At 41.7% G+C, this 25,659-nt stretch overlaps 1 protein-coding gene across 1 annotated transcript in view; it reads left to right on the forward strand.

The window, feature by feature from the left end:
• slc4a4b (solute carrier family 4 member 4b) overlaps positions 1-14,334 on the forward strand; it is a gene marked incomplete at both ends in the record, with an annotated part of 38,551 nt that extends 24,217 nt beyond the window's left edge. Inside the window, 15 exons of the mRNA XM_083898948.1 lie at positions 332-486; positions 961-1,077; positions 2,067-2,241; positions 3,487-3,620; positions 4,617-4,879; positions 5,951-6,195; positions 7,668-7,781; positions 9,238-9,399; positions 9,527-9,705; positions 10,814-10,886; positions 11,506-11,574; positions 11,962-12,135; positions 12,233-12,397; positions 14,048-14,121; positions 14,229-14,334. Of these exons, the coding sequence (XP_083755074.1) occupies positions 332-486; positions 961-1,077; positions 2,067-2,241; positions 3,487-3,620; positions 4,617-4,879; positions 5,951-6,195; positions 7,668-7,781; positions 9,238-9,399; positions 9,527-9,705; positions 10,814-10,886; positions 11,506-11,574; positions 11,962-12,135; positions 12,233-12,397; positions 14,048-14,121; positions 14,229-14,334 (2,205 nt within the window). The remainder of the gene's footprint in view (positions 1-331; positions 487-960; positions 1,078-2,066; positions 2,242-3,486; positions 3,621-4,616; positions 4,880-5,950; positions 6,196-7,667; positions 7,782-9,237; positions 9,400-9,526; positions 9,706-10,813; positions 10,887-11,505; positions 11,575-11,961; positions 12,136-12,232; positions 12,398-14,047; positions 14,122-14,228) is intronic.
• Positions 14,335-25,659: the final 11,325 nt, after the last annotated feature.

The raw sequence follows: 25,659 nt of genomic DNA on the forward strand, positions 1-25,659 counted from the left end.
ACGCTAAACTGTAGAGCTGAAATCTGGTCATTAAAATGATTACAAATGGGATTTCTTTCTGTTTTTTTTTCTTTGGTGGCCCTCAGTCCAATGTTGGGTTCCTAAATTGGCCCTCGGGCATCAAAACTTTGAGAACCCCTGGTTTAGAAAGTGTTGTAGTGTAAATGGTTGGACGTCTTTTTGGACGGCTTTTTGGGTCAGTGTATCCAGTTCGGTTGCACATTTTGTTGTGTTTTTGCTCTCAAGGCCTGGATGAATAATTCAGAACGCGCTCCATTATTGATCAGCCGATCGCTAATAGGCTGCTTATGTGTGTTTTGTCTGTCGCCAGGTATTCCATGACATCGCCTACAAAGCGAAGGACAGGCAGGACTTGTTGGCCGGCATCGAGGAGTTCCTGGATGAGGTCATCGTCCTGCCGCCCGGCGAGTGGGACCCCGACATCCGCATAGAGCCGCCCAAGTCTCTGCCGTCCTCGGACAAGAGGTTCGCTCTAATCCGCGCAGTCTAATCCGAATGAATGAAGTCACTCGCACGTTGTGTAATTATTACGGCCTTCTGGAGGGTTTTACCTTATCAGTCTGAAGGCTGAACGGCAAACAAAAAGTATTTGATTATTCTGATTGCAGAAGTAGTCTGCGAAGTCTTTGAAACAAGAAACCAAGTCAACACAATGTCTCATTAACAGCGAGTACATAAGCAAGATATACATGAAAATGTGTCGTAAGCAAATGTGAACAAGTGTGTTTGTCTTGGAACGATAAAAAAACCAGTCTTTCTTGTGAATGAGACAATGGGGCTCAAAGAGATTACCTGAATAAATAAAGGTAGAAAATATGACATAAGGGTTCATTGAAATGGTAATATTTACGTATTTTTGAGCGACCGAATAAGACGGAATGTTTCTTTGCGTGCTGAGATGTATCAACATTTAGTCTGTGACTGTTTCTTTGCTTTCAGGAAGAACATGTACACCGGGTTAGAGGGTCCTCAGATGAATGGCGACGCTTCCCATGACGGGGCACACGGAGGGGGAGGAGGTCACGAGGTTGGGGAAGAACTGCAGTTCACCAGGAAGTATGTAATTGTGATTCCACTTTAATAGTTGACGTTATTGCAGATACATTTAAGAAGTTTAAAGGGGGCATATTATGCAAAATCAACTTTTTAATCATTGGGACTCTGGAGGTCCTACAGGAGATAAAACGCATGATGTTGACTTCCGCGCTCACCGGGGCGTCACAATGCGCTAAATTCCTGGAATTCATGTGTTTTACGGAGCTCCGCTTTGTCCGTTAAAAAAGTTCTATTCTTGGCTCCACAGTGCAGCACAGAGTTCTACACAAACTTCCAGCCTCAGAGGATTTATCTGTCCAGTGGATACGTGTTATATATGATGGCAATGTGCCTGCTAGAGCCTGCAAATAATCGCTTTTCCGAATGCTAACTGCTGTTAGCTCCCAGTAGCATCTGTGGCTGATGTCATTTCCTGTCCCTTAAGATTCGTTTTACTTTTCTTTTTTTTTTTTTAAAGTGGACCTAAAGAGATACTACTAAATCAAGCGTTCTGAACAGGGCTGTTTTGGCAGGGTGATTGAACTGCTGTGGTGCTTCATCCTTATGGTATTTTGACCAAAGCATGTCACAGACATGTTCATTAGGACACCAGGGGACTAGTTTAACTTGGATATAATGGATATAATATGGCCCCTTTAATAACTGTAAACCGCTGCCTCCGTGTACATGTGCCATGTCCATGAGAGCATGTATTTGTTGGCAGTATGCACTGTATGGTGATAATCATATCTTGGAAAACACTGTTTAGCCTTGCACTCTTCAGTCCTGTGGAAAGTTTCTGACGAGGAAGTGTTTCACACATGCTGTAAAAGAACAATGAAGGCAGCTCGCTTGTTTAACTTTTGCTTTTTTTTTTCTTCCTTTCTTTGGAACAAGTTTTTCTTCTTTGGAAACTTTTCTTCCCAGCTTATACATAATTTGTTGTTTGAAGAGCTAAAGTAAGCAGAGCCATGTTGCTGAACCCCGCGCACTCTCTCTCCGTCTCGAAGGTTCTGCGGAGGTCTCGTCCTCGACATCAAGCGCAAGCTGCCGTTCTTCGCCAGCGACTTCTACGACGCATTGCACATCCAGTCTCTGTCGGCCATCTTGTTCATCTACCTGGGCACGGTCACCAACGCCATCACGTTCGGAGGCTTACTTGGCGACGCCACTCGAAACATGCAGGTAGCCACTTCCCACGTGTGTCTTATTGTGCTATTTGTATTCCACCCACAGCGCTTTAAAAACATGTTTCACTGCAAAGCAGCTGATATCGAATGTCGAAACCAGTGTGCAAACAAACTTCCCACAGTCCCCAAAACCCACAAAACTGCAAAAAGTCATATTCAAAATTTCCCTTTTGTGTATTTCCTTTTACAATAAATAGATTTGGTTCTGAGAAACACAACAAATACATCTTTATGGTAAAAAGAAAGGGGAAGGGATTGAAACGCTTTCCTTTTTAAGGGCCATTGTGCAACATTATGAGGGTTTCATCTCAATAGAGCCATCATTTTTTTTAAATAAATTGGGTTTTCTGAACAAATAAAGCATTTATACCGACTTTAGACAACAGCCTTGCCCTATAGTGGCCGGCATCTTGTGCCAAAAACACGGATGTATTACTCGTTTTGTAGCTGAAACTGAATATGCACTGACCTCATTGAACCTTTTAAAGGAGGAGGAAATGGTGAAAGTTGTGAAAGAGTCACCATAGTTCCCTGATTATATGGCAGAGGAGTTCCACTCCGCACTAATTCTTACACACTGGACCTTTTTTTTTTTTTTTTAAACATTCGACAGATTCCAGTTCGTCTGCTAATCCGTGCTAATTTGGAGCTCAGAGGCTCATCCATCTGTTGCACTCGCTGTTGACGGGACAGGCATGTAAGGAAGGACTGTGTCACACGTTTTGCATTCCCAGCTCGCTGCACTCCTCATCATCATTATAGCCGAGTGTTTACAGTGACTAAGGTGCTTGATTCAACCGCTCTCTGCTGCCAAAGAGCTGCAGCATCCCAGCAGAGCAGTGACCTCGGGGATTTACCTCGTGGGGCCGTAAATAACCGCAGATCCAGATTAGTTGGCCCGCCGCGAGCCCTCGTCACGGCTCTGGCCGTTCCCGGCGACCCTCCCCACTCCCCACTCCCAACTCTGAGAAAGCACGGAGGGAAGGGGGGAATCCCTGCCCTCACCTAACCTTTTCCCCGATGAGCCACACGTGCAGCCGTGTCACGTATTGACAAAACAAAGCTTCCAGTCGAGCGAGCACGAATGTCATTGATGCTTTCAAAAAAAAACGTGTGCAGGAGGAGAAAGTGTCCCTTTGTTGATACGGCATCGTACTCGCCATATGAATGTGCCCACTTCTTTCATATTTTTAGCCGTACCGCTGTGTGTTAACTACCTTTTTTTTGTGCTGCGTTGCAGGGAGTGTTGGAAAGTTTCCTGGGTACAGCACTGACGGGAACAGTGTTCTGTCTGCTGGCCGGACAACCGCTGACTATTCTGAGCAGCACGGGGCCCGTGCTCGTCTTTGAAAGACTCCTCTTCAACTTCAGCGAGTGAGCGGTTTACCTTTTTTTTTTTTTAAATCAAACTCGGTCACAGTTTATTTATAGCCTGCATTTTTTCCCTCCCCACCAGAGGACAGATGCACTTTTCTTTGCGTCTTTTTTAGAGTTTCTATCCTTGCATTTTTATCGTATGCCACCATAGCATTTTTGTGGAAACGGTAACACATTGTCCAGGGGGGCTTATTTTAGAAGTAGATTAAAGGGAAAATGCATGAGGCAAACTGCGGAGACTGTTGTCGTGCAGGTTAAACACATGCAGTATACATTTATAATACCAAATGATTACTAAAGGGTGTTAAATGCCCACTTCGGACCTCCGCTTCCCTCCTTCCTGTCGGAGGGAGAGTCTTCTAGGATTACCGAACACCGTGCTCGATTGTGTTCCCTGATCAATAATTCACTCGCATTTCATTTTACGCCGCGAGTGAAGAATGTTGCGGTGTCTGTGTCGCTCTGCAAATGTTTCCATGGCCTGAAAACGCCAGTGTACGTGTAGTGAAACAAAAATCACAGCTAAATTTAAAGGTGCATTATGTAATAAATATAAACCAACTGGCCATAAAATCCTCCTAATATGTCACAGAGACTCAGGAATAATGTTCATATAACAAACTGATTTCGCCAACAATAACAGTAGAGCCAAAATATTTGCATTAAAAAAAATATTTTGCAGACTGCAAATCATGTTTTGGCATGTGGCGCCACCTACCGCCGTCTACCAATCATTGCAGTCAGAGTCTCAGCTGCCGAGCAACCACGGGTTGCCAGTTACGTCAGAAAACGAAACCTAAAAGACCTATTTTGAATTTGATTGTAGTAACCGTTTTTGGCCACATTCTTACATATGGCACCTTTTAAGGAATAAACATCACAAACTTCATAGGCGTTCATTCAGACAGAAGTGACAGTCGGTTTATGTGTGGGATTATTACGACGTATCAGTGTTTCGAATGCGTTCGTTGACAAAAAGCCTCTTCTCCGCAGAGACAACAACTTCAACTACCTTGAGTTCCGCCTGTGGATCGGCCTGTGGTCGGCCTTCTTCTGCCTGGTGCTGGTCGCCACGGACGCCAGCTTCCTGGTGCAGTACTTCACGCGCTTTACCGAGGAGGGCTTCTCGGCGCTCATCAGCTTCATCTTCATCTACGACGCTTTCAAGAAGATGATCAAGCTGGCTCACCACCACCCCATCAACCCCGGGTTCGACCACAACCTCGTCACGCTCTACGAGTGCCGGTGCGATCCCGGTACGTACGTGCAAGCGTTTGGTTATTCGTGGAAAAAAAACTCAACAATGAGATCTTTTTACAGATTTAAAGGCATTAAAATCACTCCCTGTTGTTATTTCTGACCTTAAAGAGAGGAAAGTCTTGCCACTTGACAGACACCTTGATAACGGCTTCATTCTGGTGTTGTGACATAAAAAAACCTAACATGCTGTAAATGGAACCATATTCAAATCTTATGAGAACACTCATCATGACTTTGCTCGAAATTGGAGTTCAGAGTGTCCTTTTTCCACGATGCACGCACGACTTTTCGCAACGCTGACCTCTCGTCCGGCTCAGTCTAGAGACCGTAGACTCTGTTCCGTTTACGCAATCACCCAGTCTTTCACTTTGATATGCTCTCCTTAATGCTTGTCCGAAGTCCGTTAAAGGTCGGCAAAGGCTTTCGACTAATTTGTGATCCATTAACTGCCGAGCACGACATGACTGCTGGATGGATTGCCCGGTTGGGTTGTCGTAAAGCGGACGATTTGAGCAAAAATATGCGTTATATTTTGTTTTTTTATGGACTTTTTTCTATATAAAATAACCTGATTTTAAATCGTCAAGAATCATCATTTGTGTTGCAAGTGGTGGTAATTGAATCCACAGAATCTCAGTATCACCAGAGCAGCTGATACCAGACGGTGAAAGCCGAACAGTCGTGTTTGGTTTGTGCCCTATCGTTGGCAGTGATTTCACTTTCGTATTACTTTTCTGTGTTTACAGTCACAGATAACAATTGATTAGTAGAATGCGTCGGCCATTAGATCCCCACTGTTTGCTTTCTCAACGGCCCTATCAGTGTCTTTGTTGCAAATGACTTGGCAGAATTGTTTGGGAGAAAGAGGTCAGCAAATGTGATACTGTGAGTAATGGAAGCTGTGTCACTGTGGTGAATAGATATTGTATCTTTATTCTTTGTTTTTTTTTACCCCAGGAAATTCATCACTCGATGTCCCTCCCTGGTTAAATGATACTGATGGGGTATGTATGCAAGTGTCCTTGCTTTTGTGTGTGTTTTTTTTTTTATTATTAAATCACAAACAGCGCAAGGTTTTCGCCACGTAGAGTTTCTTGCTCAGTTCTTTTGCCGTTTGTCTCTTCAGCCGCTCAATGCCACCTGGGAGACGCTGAGCGTGGAGCAGTGTCAGAAGTACGGAGGGCAGCCGATCGGAGACGCCTGCGACTACGTGCCCGACATCACCCTCATGTCGTTCATCTTGTTCTTCGGGACCTACATCTGCTCCATGGCTCTCAAGAAGTTCAAGACGAGCCGCTTTTTCCCCACGACGGTGAGTTTATGGCGTCGGGGCTGCCCCATGGCCAAGTGAGGGACCCCGAGTGAAATTTTGTTATGGGCCCCTAGATCCCCAATTTACATTAAAGGTGCCATATTATGCAAAATCAACTTTTTAATCATTTCAATCCTTATATTTGGGACTCTGGAGGCCCTACCATTCGACGAAGTGTGAAAAAAGATGACTCACTCATGTTTTTGTGGTCCTCCTCAGTCTAATAACAGGAGATAAAACATGTTGACTTCCGCGCTCACTGGGACGCCACAATGCGCTAAAAACACGCAAGAGTGCTGTCGAGGGCAACGGTATCCGAAAACCGGAAGTCCGCGAAGAAAAGTTTTATTCTTGGCTCCACAATGCAGCACAGAGTTCTACACAAACTTCCAGCCTCAGAGGATTTATCTGTCCAGTGGATACATGTTATATATGACGGCAATGTGCCTGCTAGAGCCTGCAAATGATCACTTTTCCAAATGCTAACTGCTGTTAGCTCCCAGTAGCCTCTGTGGCTGATGTCATTTCCTGTCCCTTAAGTTTGGTTTTCCTTCTTTTTTTATGGTATTTTGACCAAAGCATGGGGACACCAGGGGGAACTAGAGTAGAAGTTTTAAACACTCCGTAAATCAGTGAAATTAATGTTTCTCCTTGTTTTTAGGTATAAGATGTTTTATAAATCATTATGAATTGTTGCCACTGAAGTTGAGATTAAGTGATTTAAAAAAAAAAAAAAAGTATTATTGGGAGAAAAATAAGCCTTTGATTTGTGTTGTCGCTGATGTCTACAGACAAAGTATTGTAGCAGAGACTGGATCTCTCATGTCATGAATTGAGCTGAGGTGTATAATATGGGCAGAGCTTTACATTTCTTCTTGACAAACTAAGCAACATCAGCGAGTGATTGCTTCTGGGGGCCTCGTAAACGTCTCGCGTCGGGGACACTGCGGCTTTGTGCGTTTGTTTGTTTTTTAGTTTAGTCGACGAGCTCGGGTGACGATGGGAGTCGACGCGGGGAGGGTCATGTTTCTCACCATTAGCATTGTGACGTCCGTAAATCACATTTGGAGGGGAGGATATTTTCATAGTGATCCAGATTCTGGATCCTTGTGATATCGATGCGTACATTGACGCTTGGCAGAAGTCTCTCGGTGCTTTCTCTAGTTCAAATCGGCAATGTCACCGTTTTGGTCTAATGACAAAATAGTGAAATGATCATGCTGACAATGTTGGAAAATCAAAGTAAAACTGTTTTAAAGAGTGAATCGACATCTCCCACTGTTGAACACCCGTGTTTACAGGCAGCTGTAACTGCACCGGCTGCGTTTTCGATCGTAAATGTGCACATTCAGCGACGTGATCTCATCCCGTGTTTACCTAAAAACATGCCGTTCAGCAGCGTGTGTCGTTCCTCCTGTCAACAAACTCTTGAGTCAAACGTTTCCTCTTCCTCTTCCTCTTCCTTCTTCCAGGTGAGGAAGCTCATCAGTGACTTCGCCATCATCCTCACCATCCTCCTCTTCTGCGGCGTGGACGCCTTCGTCGGCGTGGACACTCCGAAGCTCATCGTGCCGAGTGAATTCAAGGTACATTGGAGGACGTGTACATATTTGTACGAGTTGGCAGTAATGTGTTACTCTGTTGTGCGTGTATATATATATAACTGTAATGTTGTTACTTTACCCAGTAATTATTTGTGTCGGGATCCCAATTTCCAAAAGAGTAATGATGTCACAATTACTAAGCAAAGTAAGTTTGCTCTTGCTTTACTAGCACGTTGTCGTTGTGGTGCTTTCCCCTTGCCCCCATCACTCTGTGTGCAGCATGGGAATGTCTCCACAGACACACACACATGAAACACTGCATATACTGAGAGGTTAGATGTGGATCTGATAGGCTCAACATTGCGGGAACTCATTTTTTCCGCATGTATCGGGCATTTGTTTGTATTTAAAAGTTGCACACTGCAGCTTTAAAACAAACATGGAAGCTTGCATCAAACGCAGTCTTATGGTTTTTAAAAATGAGTGCAATAATAAATGTGAATGATGGGATTGAACACAAGATGTGACGGAGAAATGCAGGAGAATTATGTGCTAAAAAATGTGCAAGTATAAGCCATTTAAACAAAAGCTGCTGCTGAGGAGGAGGAGGAGGAGCCATAACTGAACTTTTAAAGGCGCCATATGTAAGAATGTGGCCAAAAACGGTTACTACTCTCAAATTCAAAACACAGAGGTCTTTTTAGGTTTCGTTTTTCTTACGTAACTGGCAACCCGTGGTTGCTCGGCAGCTGAGACTCTACTGTACTGCAACGATTGGTAGGGCGGCGGTAGGTGGCGCCACATGCCAAAACATGGTTTCAAAACATTAACATGATTTGCAGTCTGCAAAATATTTTTTTGAATGCAAATATTTTGTCTGTTGGTGTTGGTGAGTTCAGTTAGTTATATAAACATTATATATATATATATATAGGATTTTACAGCCAGTCGCTTTAGATTTAATGTAACTCAAGAAATTGAATTGAACGTTATGTAAAAGAAACTCTCTTCACTTCCTGAGACACCTGTGCATGTCTCAGGTGCGTAATGATCCGTGTTCCTGCTAGAAAGAGCTCCTTTTTTTTTTTTTTAATTCTTTGAAATCCCCAGTATAATGCTTCCTCTGTAGTTTGGCCAACAAGTGAAACGTATTAAATGAAGCTAAGACGGAGCCGCTCGGACGTTTCTGAGCTAACGCCACCCCCCCCCCCCCCCCCCTCCGGAGAAAGGGAGCGGAGCGGTGGGGTAGCGGAGGAGCGAGCGACCTGTATCAAATATCGACTTGATTATAGGTGATGTGAGAATGCAGAACGAGCACAGAGTCTGCTTTGTGCGACCACAGAGTCCGTATTCACAGATTTGTGCCATGTAACGATGCACCGGTGAATTCAGACTCCATATCCGAAAACAGGTTATCCCTGTTTCAGGGATCTGCACTGTGCACGTGCAAAAATGATTATGAACACTTATTATTTATTTGTCTGTCATTTGTGTGTAGCCCACTAGTCCAGACAGAGGCTGGTTCGTTCCTCCTTTCGGAGGAAACCCTTGGTGGGTTTACCTGGCTGCTGCGCTCCCCGCCCTGCTGGTCACCATTCTGATATTCATGGATCAGCAGATCACCGCTGTGATCGTCAACAGGAAGGAGCACAAGCTCAAGGTCAGTGGGCCAAATTGCACTTTTAAGATGGTTGCACCACGTCATGAAGACTTTCAAATCTGCGAGAAAAGTTCTTACTCTTCTCCTTCTCTGCCGTGGTGTCTTCCCCTCGTTTTTGGCTTTTCAGAAAGGGGCCGGCTATCACCTGGACCTGTTCTGGGTCGCCATCCTGATGATAATCTGCTCCTTCATGGGTCTGCCTTGGTACGTGGCGGCCACCGTCATCTCCATCGCCCACATCGACTCGCTGAAAATGGAGACCAAGACGTCGGCCCCCGGGGAGCAGCCCAAGTTCCTCGGTGTCAGGTGAGGTTTCGCGAGGCATCGGCGTCATTTAGGATCTAATTGTTTCTTGAAATAATGGACCCAGGAGAGAGGTTTGTTCCTGTCTGTTTTTCCCAGAGTATTATTGACTTTTGACTCTCTACTTAATGGCATTCATTCCTTGTGAATCCCAGGTGTAAATCGACCTTTTAGCAGGTAGCTGAGCGAATACATCACAGTGTGGAAAAAGCAACACACCACAAGTTGACACTTGAAAAATGTAGATCTACTGTATACATCTGCACCTGCATGACAGAAGAGGGAAATCCTGCTTTTATCAAAGAGAAGTTAAACATTCAGAAAGAACACAGAGGGGAGAGGCTATGCCGAGCCTTATTTAAATATATTCTCAGTTTTTTCTTCGCGGGGCGAGAATGTCGAGGCAGAGAAAAGTAAACTGAGCAAAAAAATGCTGTGTGGTCACGATGACATGCAGTTAAAAGATTACGTGTCACGGCCCGACGATGTGTTTAAAGCTGTAGTGTGTAACTTTTAAATGTCGACGAATTGTCATAGTTGACCTCACACTGGTGCTGACTCTGCTCCACGTACTGAAACTCGGGGTGTTTGCGTGCCGTGTCGCCAGGGTTAACGTTCACACGCCGCAAACAGGAAGTGGTTAATTATATATCGAGACCGATGGAGCGAGACGCAGGTTCGAGTTTGAGTGAAAACGGAAAGAAAAGCCCACAAAAAAGGTTTTGGAATTCGTGAATTCCACAAGTTAACTTCTTAACTGTTCAGCAGCTTGATATGATAAAGATTACTTGTCCCCGCCCACCCCTGCTGTGCTGCTGTATACATACAAACGCTCCCTCAGTCAAGTCCGACAGAGCTGGTTGTCTCATACATATAATGTAACATTGTGTCTGTTCTCAAACACCAAACAGAGGCAGAATATTACGTACTGCAGCTTTAGTTGTGATGAGCAAAATGCAGCTGCTCGACGAAAAGTCAAGCTTTTAAATAACAATACTATAATACTAGATAGTAGATTATTTTTGTTTGCCTGAGCTGTGATTATGGAAACGTGTCGGTATCGTAAAGTTTAATTGTCATCGATTTTTCTTCTTCCTTCCGTCTGATCCAGGGAGCAAAGAGTCACCGGGATCTTTGTGTTCATCCTCACGGGACTCTCCGTCTTCATGGCCCCCATCCTCAAGGTAGAGCCGCGGCTTCTTAATTTCGTTTATGGGATTATGGATTACGCTGTCCTCCTCCTTTTTATGATTTCAAAAGAAATTGAAATGTTTCGTTTATCCGATTAGGAGACAGTAGTTGAAGTAATGTGACATGAAATAAGCAGATCAGCTGAGAGACTTTCTCTATTTTCCAGTCCCTCATTAAACCGAGTGGAGATGTGTGGTGCTGGTGCGCCCTCTTGTGGACATTCTGAATACTGTGCCTCCTTTTTTTCTCCTTTCTTTCTTGTAATTATGCAAAAACGACAAGTGTTTTTTATTGTATTTTTTTCCTTTTCCACACCTGATCATCAACGCCATTATTCCACTAATGCCTCTCATGTCGGACACCTGTCAATACTAAGCAGTGTGAGGTCAAAGGTCATCCATGACCTTCTCAGTAAAGCTGCTTGGGAACTATTTTTAAACCGGTTAACACAAAAATAAACATTGTGTTAATTAGGATGTTGGAACCTTATGATGCTCTGCATGTTTTTTTGTTAATGTACTTATTTTAATGTTCTTTTAATGCTTCTTGGTGTCTTATATGATTTAAAAAAGTAAACTTTTGTTTTTTTAAATGGTGCTTTGCTTCTTTCAGTTCATTCCCATGCCTGTCCTCTACGGTGTGTTCCTCTACATGGGCGTGGCTTCGCTCAACGGCGTCCAGGTGAGTTTGACCTTATCGTTATGAAATGTCATTTACTCATTGTGTTTTACCAATTAAACAACAAGTAATCTCTACATCTCTACATGATCCCTGAAAAATAGAATATAACAATAAATGAAAACGGATCAAAACGAACGCATGTTAAAATACAATAAAAATCAAGTTTGTACAGCAATTTTACAAAGTTGGGTTCATCATTACAATCACTATGATTGATTTTGTAGTAGTTATGCATTATAATCCAGGTTGCCATGTTTTCCAACCTCAGATTATTTTCTCAAAACACTGGCTGCAGTCATAAACTGCACTGACTGCAAACTGCAACGCCATTGAGGGCAAACTGTGGGCGACACAAATCAAACTAACTCATGTTTTTGTCTGCATCAGTTCATGGATCGCCTGCTGCTCGGCCTGATGCCAGCCAAGCACCAGCCGGACCTGATCTACCTGCGACACGTCCCCCAGAGACGCATCCACCTCTTCACCTTCATCCAGGTCCTGTGCTTGGCTCTTCTCTGGATCCTCAAGTCCACCGTGGCTGCCATCATCTTCCCCATCATGGTGAGAAACGGCCCCTCGAAACCGTCGGGATTCGCCGGCACCCCGGACAATCCGAAAAAGCTAATCCGAGCGTTTTTTTATCTGTGCTTTTTGTTAGATCTTGGCGTTGGTCGCCGTGCGCAAGGCCATGGACTACGTGTTCTCCCAGCACGACCTCGGCTACCTGGACGACGTCATTCCGGAGAAGGACAAGAAGAAGAAGGAGGACGAGAAGAAGAAGAAAAGCAAGAAGAAGGGAAGCATCGACAGCGAGGCGGACTTTGTGAGTGAACCATACATTCAGCAGGAATATGTCAAATGTCCACAGCAGAAGTTGACTCATGGTGTTGGACTCACTGGTAATTAGCAGGAGTTTCTATGTATCTAGGAACCGTTCTAGTGCGACTCAGACATGATAATGACATCATCATCTGTGAATTTTAGCCTCTATAATCCAAGTCAAAAACTAGTTTACGTATCTAGTAAAGGTAAAGATACATCTGTTGGGCTGATTAGTGCGGTTTAATAACTGATTCATGAAGTTAACCCTTTAACACTGAGCGTTTACGCAAGTGTATTTTGCATTGCCGTAATTACGCTACGGTTTGTGCTATTGGAAAAATTCCAACGGTTTCTGAAAGCTGAGAAGATGCAGGGTCAAAGCCAACATGTGGTTATTACGGTAATTTCACTCGTGCTGTTGCAGGAAGCCGGCGAACCAGCGTCTTTGTCATCAGAGAGAGAGTATGAAAAACGTTTTTGGCTATTGCGACAAAGACTCAAACGAATGTTATTTTAAATGTGTTTTATTCTGTTCACATTTAAAATTTAACACCCAAAATCCAGTGTACATGTACAACTACTTTTTTTTTTTTTTAATGTTTACGTGCCGCATCACCGGAGCCCAGGCACTGTTTACCAGTTAGCTCCGTTAGCTGCATTAGCTCCCTTTAGCAAAAACCGGTGCACCGGTTAGCGCACCTACACTGGAACTGGAGCGGTCTGTTTATTAAACGAAAAGAGCAGCGCTACAAATAACCAGCGTACCTTTGTACTGTGTATGTGTGCCTCTGTTTTTAAAGTTTAGCGTTACTTTAAACAAAACCGTTTACCAGTTAGCTCAGTTAGCTACTTTTAGCACCGGTTAGCGCGCCTACAGTCGAACTGGAGCGGTCCGTTTATTAAAACGAAAACAGCGGCGCAACAAAAGTGCCTCTGTTTAAAAAGTTTAGCGTTACTTAAGAGACTCGTTTCAACAATCCGGAGTTGACGTCACGTGCGCCTTTTTCCGCTCGGTCGTCATGGAAACGTGCCGTGCGTCAACGTTGACGCCACAAAAGCGGCACTGAATTAAATACTAGCTATTGAAAGATATTCCTTTGAGACTTGGGTGTTAAAAGGTTAAGCAATTTATCATAAATGGTAAATTCTATCAGTTGACCTTTTGTTCCTACTTATGCACTAATTACCTGTGAGACCATCACCTATTAAAAAAAAACCCACATAAGTGATGTTCTGCTCTTACAGTCCATACGTGTCGATACAACTGCAAACCATCTTGTCCAGTGTTGTGTTGTCTTGTGTAGAAACGTCTGTGATTTGTGAACATTGTCATCCCTCCTCCTCCTCCTCCCACAGTCCGACTATCCGTACCATGAAACTGTCCCCAGTATAAAAATCTCCATGGATATGATGGAGAAGGAGCCCATGTTGGGGGATAAATCTCAGGATAGTGAGTAAACTAGTTGCCATTCGCTCTTCTGCAGCAGCAGTGCTCCAAATCTCTGCTTCTACAGACTGCTTCATGTTTTCCTTCCCAGGTTTCACTTTTCTGTCCCTCTGCTGCTTTTGCCTCTCAAAATCGCAACCAAATATCAGCTGTTTGTGTGTTTTTCCTTCCATGCTCACGATTTCTTATTCACCTCTCCCTCAGGAGATGAACCGCACAGTTTCCCTAACCCGCATTCACCGTGCTGAGCGTTACTTTGAGTCTCCCACCGTGGCCGAGTAAGTGAGTATAACCAGCTGGCAGCTTCATTACACATGCAAATCGCGCCCGCCTGCATCCGGACGCTCGTGACATTTACGTACCTCTCGTTTTGTCTTTTTCACAGTCTTGAGAGAGGTTCGTACGCACAAGGTTTGCCTCAGATTCAAATAGGCCGGGACTCTGGGGATAAAGGTTTCTTCTGGAGGCGGGGCTCTGAAACTGATCTGTGAACCAATCCGACCCAAAGAAGTGAACTCCTTCCTTCCTTCCTTCCTTCCTTCCTTCCTTCCTTTCTTTCTTTTTAAATTTTTTTTTTGTACCAAATGTCAGCATTTTGTCTTAACTCAAAAACCCTTTGTTTGGTACAGAAACGAGTCGTTTAAAGGGCTCCTCGAAGTCTTCCGCGTGCAGTTTTTTTTATGGAACATCGACGTCCTGTCGATCGATGAATGTGTACGATAATAATTCACAATAGAATATACATACGGCTGCAAAAGTGGGTTTGTTTTATTCCGTACGCTGCACCAAACATCACCAGTGTTTCTGGATTGTGCTGTTGTTTTAAAGTCATTTCTGATATATATATATATATATATATATATATATATATATATATATATATATTTTTTTTTTGTAGGACTACTGTAATTTTTTAAAAAATGAAGTCAAGTTATTGCATAGTATATAGTACTGTTGTTGTGTTTTTGTGAACAAAAGGGCTACACAATGAAAAATGTTGTTGTTCATGGGCATATAATTATTTATGAGGGTGCTTCACATACGACGACGCTGTAAGAGGGGACAGTATTTGTTCAAGCACCATACAGACTGGAACTCCTTTTTTTTTTTTTTTTTTTTAAATAAGAAAAAAAAACAAATATTCTATTTATTGTATTGTATTTAAACTTTCAGCTGTTTGAGCTTCTCCGGTTTTAATTTCTTCAAATTCTGAATCCACCCGGCGCTCATTTCCCCCCCGTCACGCGGAGATGATGCTGTAGCTTGTTTGTAGCTCTACCTCTTATTTTCCGTAGGTGCCAGACATTTATTATATTCTATATTAAGAACATCTGTGGTGCAATTATTTATGATCAAACATTAATTTTGTGTTTTTTTTGTTGTTGTTGTTGTTGTTGTCGTCCTCAACTGGCACTCCACAGGATCTTTAAAATCTCAACGTTGAGTTCCTTTTTTTTTTCCTTCTCTGACACTTAAGATTTTTTTTTGTTGATGTTGATTAATAATGTGAGATTTTAGTGGGTTTTTTTTAAATCATAATAGTAAAGCAAATTTTTTTTAATCATCTCTTCATACGCGTGGGACGTAAAAACGGTGGTGGTGAAAACTTGTACATTTATTTCTTGTTTATTATTATTATTATTATTTTTTAATATATAAACCATCTGACAAAGTGAATCGAGTTTATCGCTCACACACGTGAACTCGTACCTAAGACTTTATTTAAGTTGAATTTTCCTTTTTAAGATGTGATCAAAACTGCGATAAATCAATCTTTAATTATTATTATTATTTCTTTTTTAATGACAATCAACAATCACTGTGATGCAACTTCTAAAAGTGCTTTGCTACAAAACAAAAATTTTTCCACCAGTCGCAGGTTGAAATCTTTTTTTAATTCTGCAATCTTGTGTATATTATGTCTTCCATCATGCTCTTACACTGTGCGAAGCAGTTCGGTAAATGTATAATTATTGCACGTTTGAATGTAGGACATGTCAATGATTAGTCTAGTTTGTTTATGCATTTCTTTGATGAAAAGCACACGCACAAATCAGTGCTGTATTTGTCATTTGTAGTGCAAATAAGGGCTTTAAAAATCCTAATCGCTGAAGTACAAATTTCGTTTTTTTTTTTTAACCAAAAACTAACCGGTCTTCCACTTTGTTCCTGTGATCTGTATCGTGATTTCTATACTTCCTGCTTCTGCCTACACAAACTGTGTGATGTTTTTGTGACGTTCTTTTATACAAGCATCTAATGTGCTCATTAATATAATTGAGAGGTTACTCCGAAGGAAGCAGACGTCGGCGGGATTTCTTTGTTGTTGTTTGTTTTATTTTTTAATGGAGTAGTGTTTTGAGCAATAAAACGGTCCTGATGATTCTTAAACATGTAGTTATGTGTTTTTTTTTTTTATTTCAACGTAAGATTTAAATGACATGCGTCGACTTACAGGAACTTGATCATGTAAAGTCTAAACATTTTCCCACCAAGTTTGGTTTAAACTTGGAAAATCAAAGGTCCCACATTATACAAAAATACCCTTTTTAATCATTTAAATCCGTATATTTGGGACTCTGGAGGTCCTACTAGTCACCAAAGTTGACTTCCGCGCTCCTTGGGACGTCGCAATGTGCTAAATTCCTGGAATTGTCTCGCGGAGCTCCGTTTTGTCCGTAAAACACGCGAGGGCAACGGTATCCGAAAAACCGGACGTCCGCAAAAAAAGTTCTATTCTTGGCTCCGCAGTGCAGCACAGAGTTCTACACAATCTTCCATCCTCAGAGGATTTATCTGTCCAGTGGATACATGTTATATATGACGGCAATGTGCCTGCTAGAGCCTGCAAATGATCACTTTGCTAAATGCTAACCTAAAGAGATACTTACTAAACCGAGCGTTCTGAACAGGGCTGTTTTGGCAGGGTGATTGAACTGTTGTGGTGCTTCATCCTTATGGTATTTTGACCAAAGCATGTCACAGACATGTTCATTAGGACACCAGGGAACTAGGTTAACTTGGTGAAATAGGATGTAATATGAGACCTAATGGATAATGTAGGAAGAATCTAAATCGCTGGTTTCCGGGGATGTTCATTGATCCATTTTCTGCCGCTTTATCCTCCACATTGGGCGATAGGTGTGTTACATTGAAAGTGTGTGTTTGTGTGTCTTTAAGCGGATGTTCTGGGGCCGACTTCAAACTGAAGTCAGCTGCCGTTGTCACATCCTGCTGCAAATGCTGGGTCTCACAGCAGAGATTGCTGCATAGTTTCTGTGATCACAGGACTTATGTCAGCTGTAATGACACTAATTGCCTCATGAGTCTCGGGGCTCTTGTCTTTGTCATGATGGAATTCGGTGTAATAATTAACTTCGCCGTGTTTTTTTTTTCCCCCCCTCGACATCCACTCAGGTTAATGATACTGATATTCAAGGTGAAGAGTCTCGGTAATGTGACCGCAGAAGCTCAAGAAGGATCTGATTTTAAAGAAAGAGTCTTGATGTTTTATAGTATGGGGGGATAATGGAAAACGTGAGTAATTAACTGTCAAAGGAAAACCGTGTTTGCCTTCCATATGGTGTCACTGCGGAGGAGCTGCAAGAGCGGCTATCCTTATGTAAACTTAAAGGCGTTGATTTGCTCATGGGCAAAAGGCAATATTTGTTTTGGCCACACACTATACTCTATATACACTATGATGGAGACTGGTTGCTGAGTTGAACCCATGACAGCAGTGTTGGCATGTGAAAGTATAGTGTGTCACTTTTTAAATTACGAACAAATGTCGGTTCGGTTCAAACCAGATGAGTCAGATGAGTTCACACAGTTCGGCGCCACATGACTCTCTCTGCGTTTCTCTGTGCGGTGGTGTTGAGATCTGGTGTCGCCCAGCAACGATCCTGCGCTGCACACGCCACCACTTCATTTGTTTTACTAGTGCAGTGCCCTTAGGAAGAATGTATTCCTATAGTGGGAGCTGAAGAAGATTTTTCAGTTATGGTAAATGCATGATAAGGAAAGTAAAGGCCAACATAATACAAACACTGGCGTGGCTGACGGTCACAACAGCTAGCTATGCTAATGCTAATCGAAAATGAAAACATTTGCATTGTGCCTAATGAGGTTGCACAGTGTTTGTATTATGTTAGTCCTACGCTAATGCTAATGGTAGCCACGCTAGCTTACCTTTGGAAACGGTTTTGCCAAGTTGGTCGCAAAATAGTAGCATGCTAATGCTAAAAAAAACAGCATGTGAAAATGTCTCACCCACCGTGAGGACAGCCTCTTCACCCCCACCTCCCCGCTCCAGACAGCGCAGCTGCTGCTGATGAGCCGCTGCCTGCCTGGTGTAGCGTGATAAATCGGACAAAACGAAAATTACTCCAAAAACTGTGAAAATCAAGGATGCAGACCATTGGGCCATGCTCAACCAATATCCAAAGTCTTAGGGTGATCTGACTAACGGTCAGCGAGATATGCCTGTCACAGACAGACACACAGACGTAACTTGCTTATTAGATAGATAGATAGATAGATAGATAGATAGATAGATAGATAGATAGATAGATAGATAGATAGATAGATGGTCAGTGAGTAGAATTGTAATTTCACATTCTAAAGACGGGCATAAACTCAAATGTTCACTTCATTAACAAGAGCTTAAGTGCATGACCTGGTTGATCCTCCTCTTCAAACACTCCTCCCTCCTCTTGTACTTGAATCAAAGTAGTAGTGAGACAATTTCTGCGTAAAACGAGCCATCAGCCGTAAAAGTGTCATCATCCGAGAGACGGAGAAGTCGGAACACCTGTGCAATTTGATGCAATCCACTACAAAAGCACAAGTGTCTTTGAAACTCAGGCTTTGTGTCAGACAGAGAAATGTTGATTTGACTTTAAAGGGTGTACTTTTTTTTGGTGTTGCACTGAAAGTCGCTTTAGATATATTTGATCCTCTACGCTGTAGAGTACTGTATGAGCAACAAATACCCATGGTGCGAGACTGACGTGCTGGCTAAACACTCAGCAGCAAGCTCAAATGCTAAAAAAAAAACATAGTCTAGATCAGGGGTCACCAACGTGGTGCCCGCGGGCACCTGGTAGCCCACAGGCAGCCAATACGGTGCCCGCGGGCTCACTTCACTTCACCTCACTTGCATGTTTCCGTATGATCTGTCAGTAAAATATCTTTGATATTGTTTATAAAAACTGGTAATCGTTAGGAGTAAGCACTGGAATGAATGTGTATGCAGTTGAATGCATAATATTAATCATTTAAATGGTAAACAAACACAAAAATATTATATGGTAGCCCTCCATATTATTTTTTACCCTTAAGGTAGCTCTCTGACTCAAAAAGGTTGGTGACCCCTGGTCTAGATAAAGTATAATAGCTTAATAGTAACAATGGAATTGCTTAACTTAAATATAAATGTAGTGAACAGCACTAATGGTCTGTCCGATCTGAACTTAAGTTCACATTAGGTCAAATAACTTTTGATTTAAAAGAGATCTAGTTTTTAGTAACTTAGCATTTATGAAGTTTCTATAAACAAAAGGATGGAATACTTGGCAAATTGGGCAACATCCACTTTTTAAAAATGTTTTTTTTATTAATAACGAGAGGTCATGTGATCAGAATGGCTGTGATGGGATCAGTGAAGACGGCGCAAGTCGCATGAATGAGCATTGTTCAACAAGAAAAATCTATCTAAAATTAGGAAGTAGAAAAAATATATACAAAAAAAACACGTCTACAGAAAAAAATACTTTCCCAATTAAATAATGATTATTATTAATTAACAGTTAATTAACGACTAATGATTAATAACTTATAAGCAATAATTAGTTATATTTTGATGATAATTGTTTATGTGTGTGTGTGTGTATTTTATTGTTATTTTTAGGTGTTTAAGCTCCTTTTTATTGCAGTTCCACACCGAGATAATAAGGCAAGTTTATATGTATAGAGCCATTCTTACACAAGGCAATTCATAGTGCTTTACAGGCAGGAAATACATTCGAAATTTAAAACACAATCAATTAAAAAATCAATTATAGAAATTAAAACAATTTAAAACATTAAACGGTTTAAAATCAACAATATAAAATCAACCAAAAATGTATGCTAATAAGACATAAATGAGGTTATCCATAGCCACATGTATGAATTCTCTACAAAATGTTCCTCTTGCTGCAAACGGTGAAAGCAATTCTCTGGAGGAAATCACACCCTGCTGTTGAAGCCAAATCATTTTTATTTGCCATGAAAAAAAAACAAAAAAAAACATAGACCGGATACAGTATCAGCATTCAGGTGAACTTTTTTATTTTTAAAATTTTTCTGTTGATGCAAATAGTCTTAAAAACACCACCTGTGTGACAGCAGCAATTAAACTGAACGCAGAGTCTGAACTTCATTAAGTTCGAGACACGACGACTGTGCCGCCTCACAGCGGGAAGGTCGTTAGTTTCAGGCCACAAGAGGAACACGCTTTCCTTCTCTCTGTTTGAGTGAGTTTCCTGCTGCGGTCGGATCTCAAGCAGCTCATGATGAGACAGGTTTTTTATTTTTTTTGGTGTCTGTACTGTTTTATACTGTACGTGTAAAGTGTTGTATAGACTCAATAGGCTGTGCATGTTTTGCAGCTGGTGCACAAGAGGGAGCTGCACCACTGACGGTGGAAACAGACGGTTATGATGCACAGCTTTCTGTTTCATCAAAGAGCTTTTTTTATTTATTATTATTATTATACACCTGACCATGACTGTAACGGACAATGAATCATTTTGTGCGTTGTTTTTTTGTTGTTGTTTTGTTAATCAGCTCTTGAAGACAGGAAAAGGACAAAATTCCAAAAAAAGACCATAATAATAATAATCATAAAAGATAATAGTTATGTAGATTGTCACATAATCAGCCATTCATGGAAATGAAAATCTTTATTTGTAAAAATAGTCTAACATACTTTAAATTTAAGTATGAAGTTTGCATACACACATGCATATGTATGTGTGTGTCTGTGTGTGTGTGTGTGTGTGTGTGCAAATACATATGAATATACTGGTGAATGCATGTATGTATGTGTGCACATATGTGTAAGTGCATGTATTTACCTGCATCTATTTTATTTATTTTTTTACCAGTGTGTACTTTAACTGCTCCCCCCCCCCCCCCCCCCCCCCCCAATGGGATCAAATACATTTTTGTGAACTGAACAGAAAGTACTGCACTCTTAAATAGAACTAAAGGTTCCAAAAGGGTTCTTCTACAAGGGCTGAGGTTCTACCTGGAGCCATTTGCTTGTGGAAAAACCCTTTCACTCGGGAAAGGGTTTTATGTAATATATGTAAAGCATACATAGGTATAGGAAGTCTACAGGAAAATGAGCTTCTATCCTCACTTGACCTATAATGACAGTAAACTTTTCCCTGATGAATTATTCATGACACTCTTAGAAATAAGGGTCCTTCTACCTGGAACCATTTGCTTCTGAAAAGGGTTCTTGGTAACACTAATGGTTCCAGTAAGAACCATTTTGATCCAGAGAACCCTTTAAAACCCCTTTCCTGGATAAAGGGTTTCATAAGGGTTATTGTTGGAACCCTCCAAAAAGGTTCTACCTGGAGCCTAAAAAGGGTTCTCCTATGAGGACAAGCCGAAGAACCTTATATGGTTCTACTTAGCACTTTTATTTCTAAGAGTGTGGAAGACCTGCGTTCTGCGTGACTTCGCTTTAAATAGGACAACAACAACAAACAGGCGCGGAGACTTCAAAGTCAAAGAAGCGTTGCGGTTTGATTAAACGCTCCGTTCACCTCATTATTAAACTGTCGAGAAAAAGGTCCCACTTCTCGTCTCTCGTTATAGCTTCTGACTCTGTGTTCTGTTGTTGTTGTTGTTGTCGTCGTTGTTTTTTCTCCATTTTTCTTCCTTTATTTGTGGCACACATGCATACACATACATTAACAGGTCGCAGTGATATAGTTTTAATTGCACGGCATTTATGTTGTCCTCACAATCACGACGCGTGACGACGATCTGAACCTGAGCTGCACACTTTGTCCCGACGATCACGAAAACACACTTTTCTCTTACGCCGTGAATAAGAAGAGGCAGCACCGTGACGTGACAGCTCCCAAATGTAATTATACATATGGAATAGTTTTTTTTTTTTTAATAACGAAACAATGATTGTCTGGGCTGACACAGTTAAAATGATTTTACCTTGGGGGGGGAGAGGAAACCCCACAGAGGGAATGCACATTAATGGCTCCTCTGAATTCATCAATTATGAACAGATAATCACAGGACATTTTTGTAAACTTCAGACCACGTCAGGGCAGGGATGTAGTGTGTGTGTGTGTGTGTGTCTCACTTAAAACTTTAAAGCCTCCCGGCCATGCAAATGTATTTGGCCGGCGGGATAATATGTTGTGATTCTGTCACTGATTAGTACCACACTTGGTTTTCTATGGTATTAGATTTGTGTCAAATATGTGTTCCTTGCGCTCCCTGATTTGTGTTTGAGACTCTGACCACCAGGGGGCGGGCCTTAGGAAGCTGCCTGCTGATTGGCTCCTGTCGACATCCGACAGAATAACTGTAAGTATCTAGCATTTGTCAGATTGTAAACATTTAGATACACTCTTAGAAATAAGGGTTCCAAAAGGGTCCTTCTACAAGGGCTGAAGTTCTACCTGGAACCATTTTGCTTTCAAGGGTTCTTGGTAACCCTAATGGTTCCAGTAAGAACCATTTTGATCCAGAGAACCCTTTAAAACCCCTTTCCTGGATAAAGGGTTTTAAAAGGGTTCTTGGTGGAAGCCTCCAAAAGGGTTCCAGGTGGAACATTTATATAAAGGTTCTACTTGGAGCCAAAAAGGGTTCTCCTATGTGGACAAGTCGTAGAAGCTTATATGGTTCTACTTAGCACTTTTATTTCTAAGAGTGTGGAAGTGGGATTAAGTTTGCTCTGCTGCCCTTTCCCGAAGAAAGGTTTTTTCAAGAGTTCTTGGTAACACTAATGGTTCCAGTAAGAACCGTTTTGATCCAGAGAACCTTTTAAAACCCCTTTTAAAAGGGTCCTTGGTGGAACCCTCCAAAAAGGGTTCTCCTATGTGGACAAGTCGAATAACCTTATATGGTTCTACTTAGCACTTTTATTTCTAAGAGTGTGGAAGTGGGATTAAGTTTGCTCTGCTGCCCTTTCCCGAAGAAAGGTTTTTTCAAGGGTTCTTGGTAACACTAATGGTTCCAGTAAGAACCATATAGATCCAGAGAACCCTTTAAAACCCCCTTTAAAAGTGTCCTTGGTGGAACCCTATGAGGAAAAGCCGAATAACCTTATATGGTTCTTCTTAGCACTTTTATTTCTAAGAGTACTTTTCATACAATTAATTTGTTCTAAATGGACAGCAACTCTTAAACTGTCACTCCAAAACTCAGTAGCCAATCAGCAGGCGGCTTCCTAAGGCACAAATAACAAGTCTCAATCGATAAAATACAATATTTTTGAATAATTAGTTAGAAAAAAACAGTGTTGTTTGCAAGTTACCTCGCTAATAAAAGAAATAAATGTTAAATGTGGCAGAGCCGGAAACGAGGGGGGGGGGGGTGATTCTAAGGGGGCTCAGCCCCTCATTTGTATTTGGCTTCCTCTCTTTTAGCTTTATACAGAGTAAATTATTGGCTAAGGTACATGTGACTAGAAGACTGTTTGTGCTCTTCTACTGATGAAAATGGACAATGATGGGGAAATGATTTGTTGGGAAGCTTTTGTTATTGAGTTTGACTCCCCCTGTATTAGAGGAACAGTCCACCCTTTGGTTATTAGGTTCATTACATTTCATACAAAACAGAATTTAATGAAATAATGTTTCAAATTTTGTTTCATAAGGACGTCACCACTCTGACCTGTGAACTGCATTGTTTCCCTTTTCCCTCTTACGTGCAGAACTACGACAGTCATCCACATGATTTAGTTTTCATTTCATGCACAAACAATATTTCTAAAAAAAACCCTTGTGGGTTTATAAGACACAAAGGAAAAGCACAGTTGCAGTGGTTCTGTCAGTATTTCAAATACATTTCATCTCATTACAGAATGTTACAGATTATTTTAAACGTCAGGTTTTAAATGAAAATGTCCTGCCCTCTCTCTATCTATCTATCTATCTATCTATCTATCTATCTATCTATCTATCTATCTATCTATCTATCTATCTATCTATCTATCTATCTATCTATCTATCTATCTATCTATCTATCTATCTATCTATCTATCTATCTATCTATCAAGCAAGTTGTATCTGTCCGTTTGTCTGTCTGTCACAGGCATATCTCGCTGACCGTTAGTCAGATCGCCCTAAGACATTGGATATGGGTTGAGCATGGCTCGATGGTCCGCATCCTTGATTTTCATTTTCTTTGGAGGATTTAAAGTTGTTGCCGATATATCACACTGCACCAGGCAGGCAGCGGCTCATCAGCAGCTGCTGCGCTGTCTGGAGCGGGGAGGTGGGAGTGAAGGGGGGCTGTCCTCACGGTGGGCGAGACATTTTCACACGGTTCACCGCCAAACATGGTGTTATACTGAAACGCTATTTTTTTTTGCATTAGCATGCTACTACTTTGCGGCTAACTTGGCGAACCTGTAAGCGAGGGAGGATACGCTTAGCATTAGTGTAGGGCTAACATAATACAAAAACACTGTGCAACCTCATTCGGCACAACGCAAATGTTTTCATTTCCGATTAGCATTAGCGTAGCTAGATGTCAGCCACGCCAGTTGTGCCTAATGAGGTTGCATTTGTGTTATGTTAGCCTTTTCGTTCCTTATTATGCATTACAATAACTGTAAAATCTTCTTCAGCTCCCACTATAGGAATACATACTTACGTCCTACGGACACTGTGTACACACATGTTAAGTGACAATCCAATCAATGCAATGTGGATAAAACAGTTCATGTCATGTCCTATTCTAGAGGAAATCACTTTTAAAGTGTGACTGCATCTCATCGTTAAAGCCAGAATTCATTTGTAACATTAAGCGTGACCGATCTTTTCGAATCCTTTGATCATTCCGACGTATTTCATGCAAACGGAAGCCAAACGTAATGCACGCAACTTTTCATTTTACGCACACGTGCTCGTCCTATTTCTTAAGTCAAGTCGATAAAAAACTGAGCGCTCCGGTGGTGAAGGAGTCGCTCGACATACAGTGATGACTCTGGAACAACATGAAGCAATAGCATTTTTAAAGAGATAAGACGGGAAACAAAGCAGAGCTGGAGCTCGGGGACTTGTGTGCAGAGCGCTGTGGGATAAAGAGAGAGCACTATTAAAAACCATGAGCAGCCAGTCGCCTTGAGCAAATAGAGGAGGAAAAGGGAGTATTTAACCTGTTCATGAATAATTCCCCGTTTGAGAGTTGGGTTCATTTTTATATCACTTGCGGCATATTTGAATATTTACCCATCACTTTGCCCCATGTGACTTTGCAATTCCAAATAAAGCCGAATGAGCAGAATGTGAAGTCAACAAGTCAAACTAATTAGGATTTTTTTTTTCTCTCTCTCTTTAAAGCTCCCGTAGACCAGAAGATCCAATTAATTCTATTTTTTTTGGTGTGTATCGGCGCCATTACCTGGTTTATGAAGCCCTAAAGTTTGGAAACAAGCAGTTCAGCCACTGCTGAGAAGTGTGCTAATCACGTCACTTCCAGGTACCTGACCAATCACAAGACAGTTGGGAAAGCTCTCGTTGGCTGGCCAATCACAGCACTCGGAGATTTCGGTCTGAAACAGT

This window comes from Microchirus variegatus (genome assembly GCF_963457635.1).
Source record: "Microchirus variegatus genome assembly, chromosome: 1".
NCBI lineage: Eukaryota > Metazoa > Chordata > Actinopteri > Pleuronectiformes > Soleidae > Microchirus > Microchirus variegatus.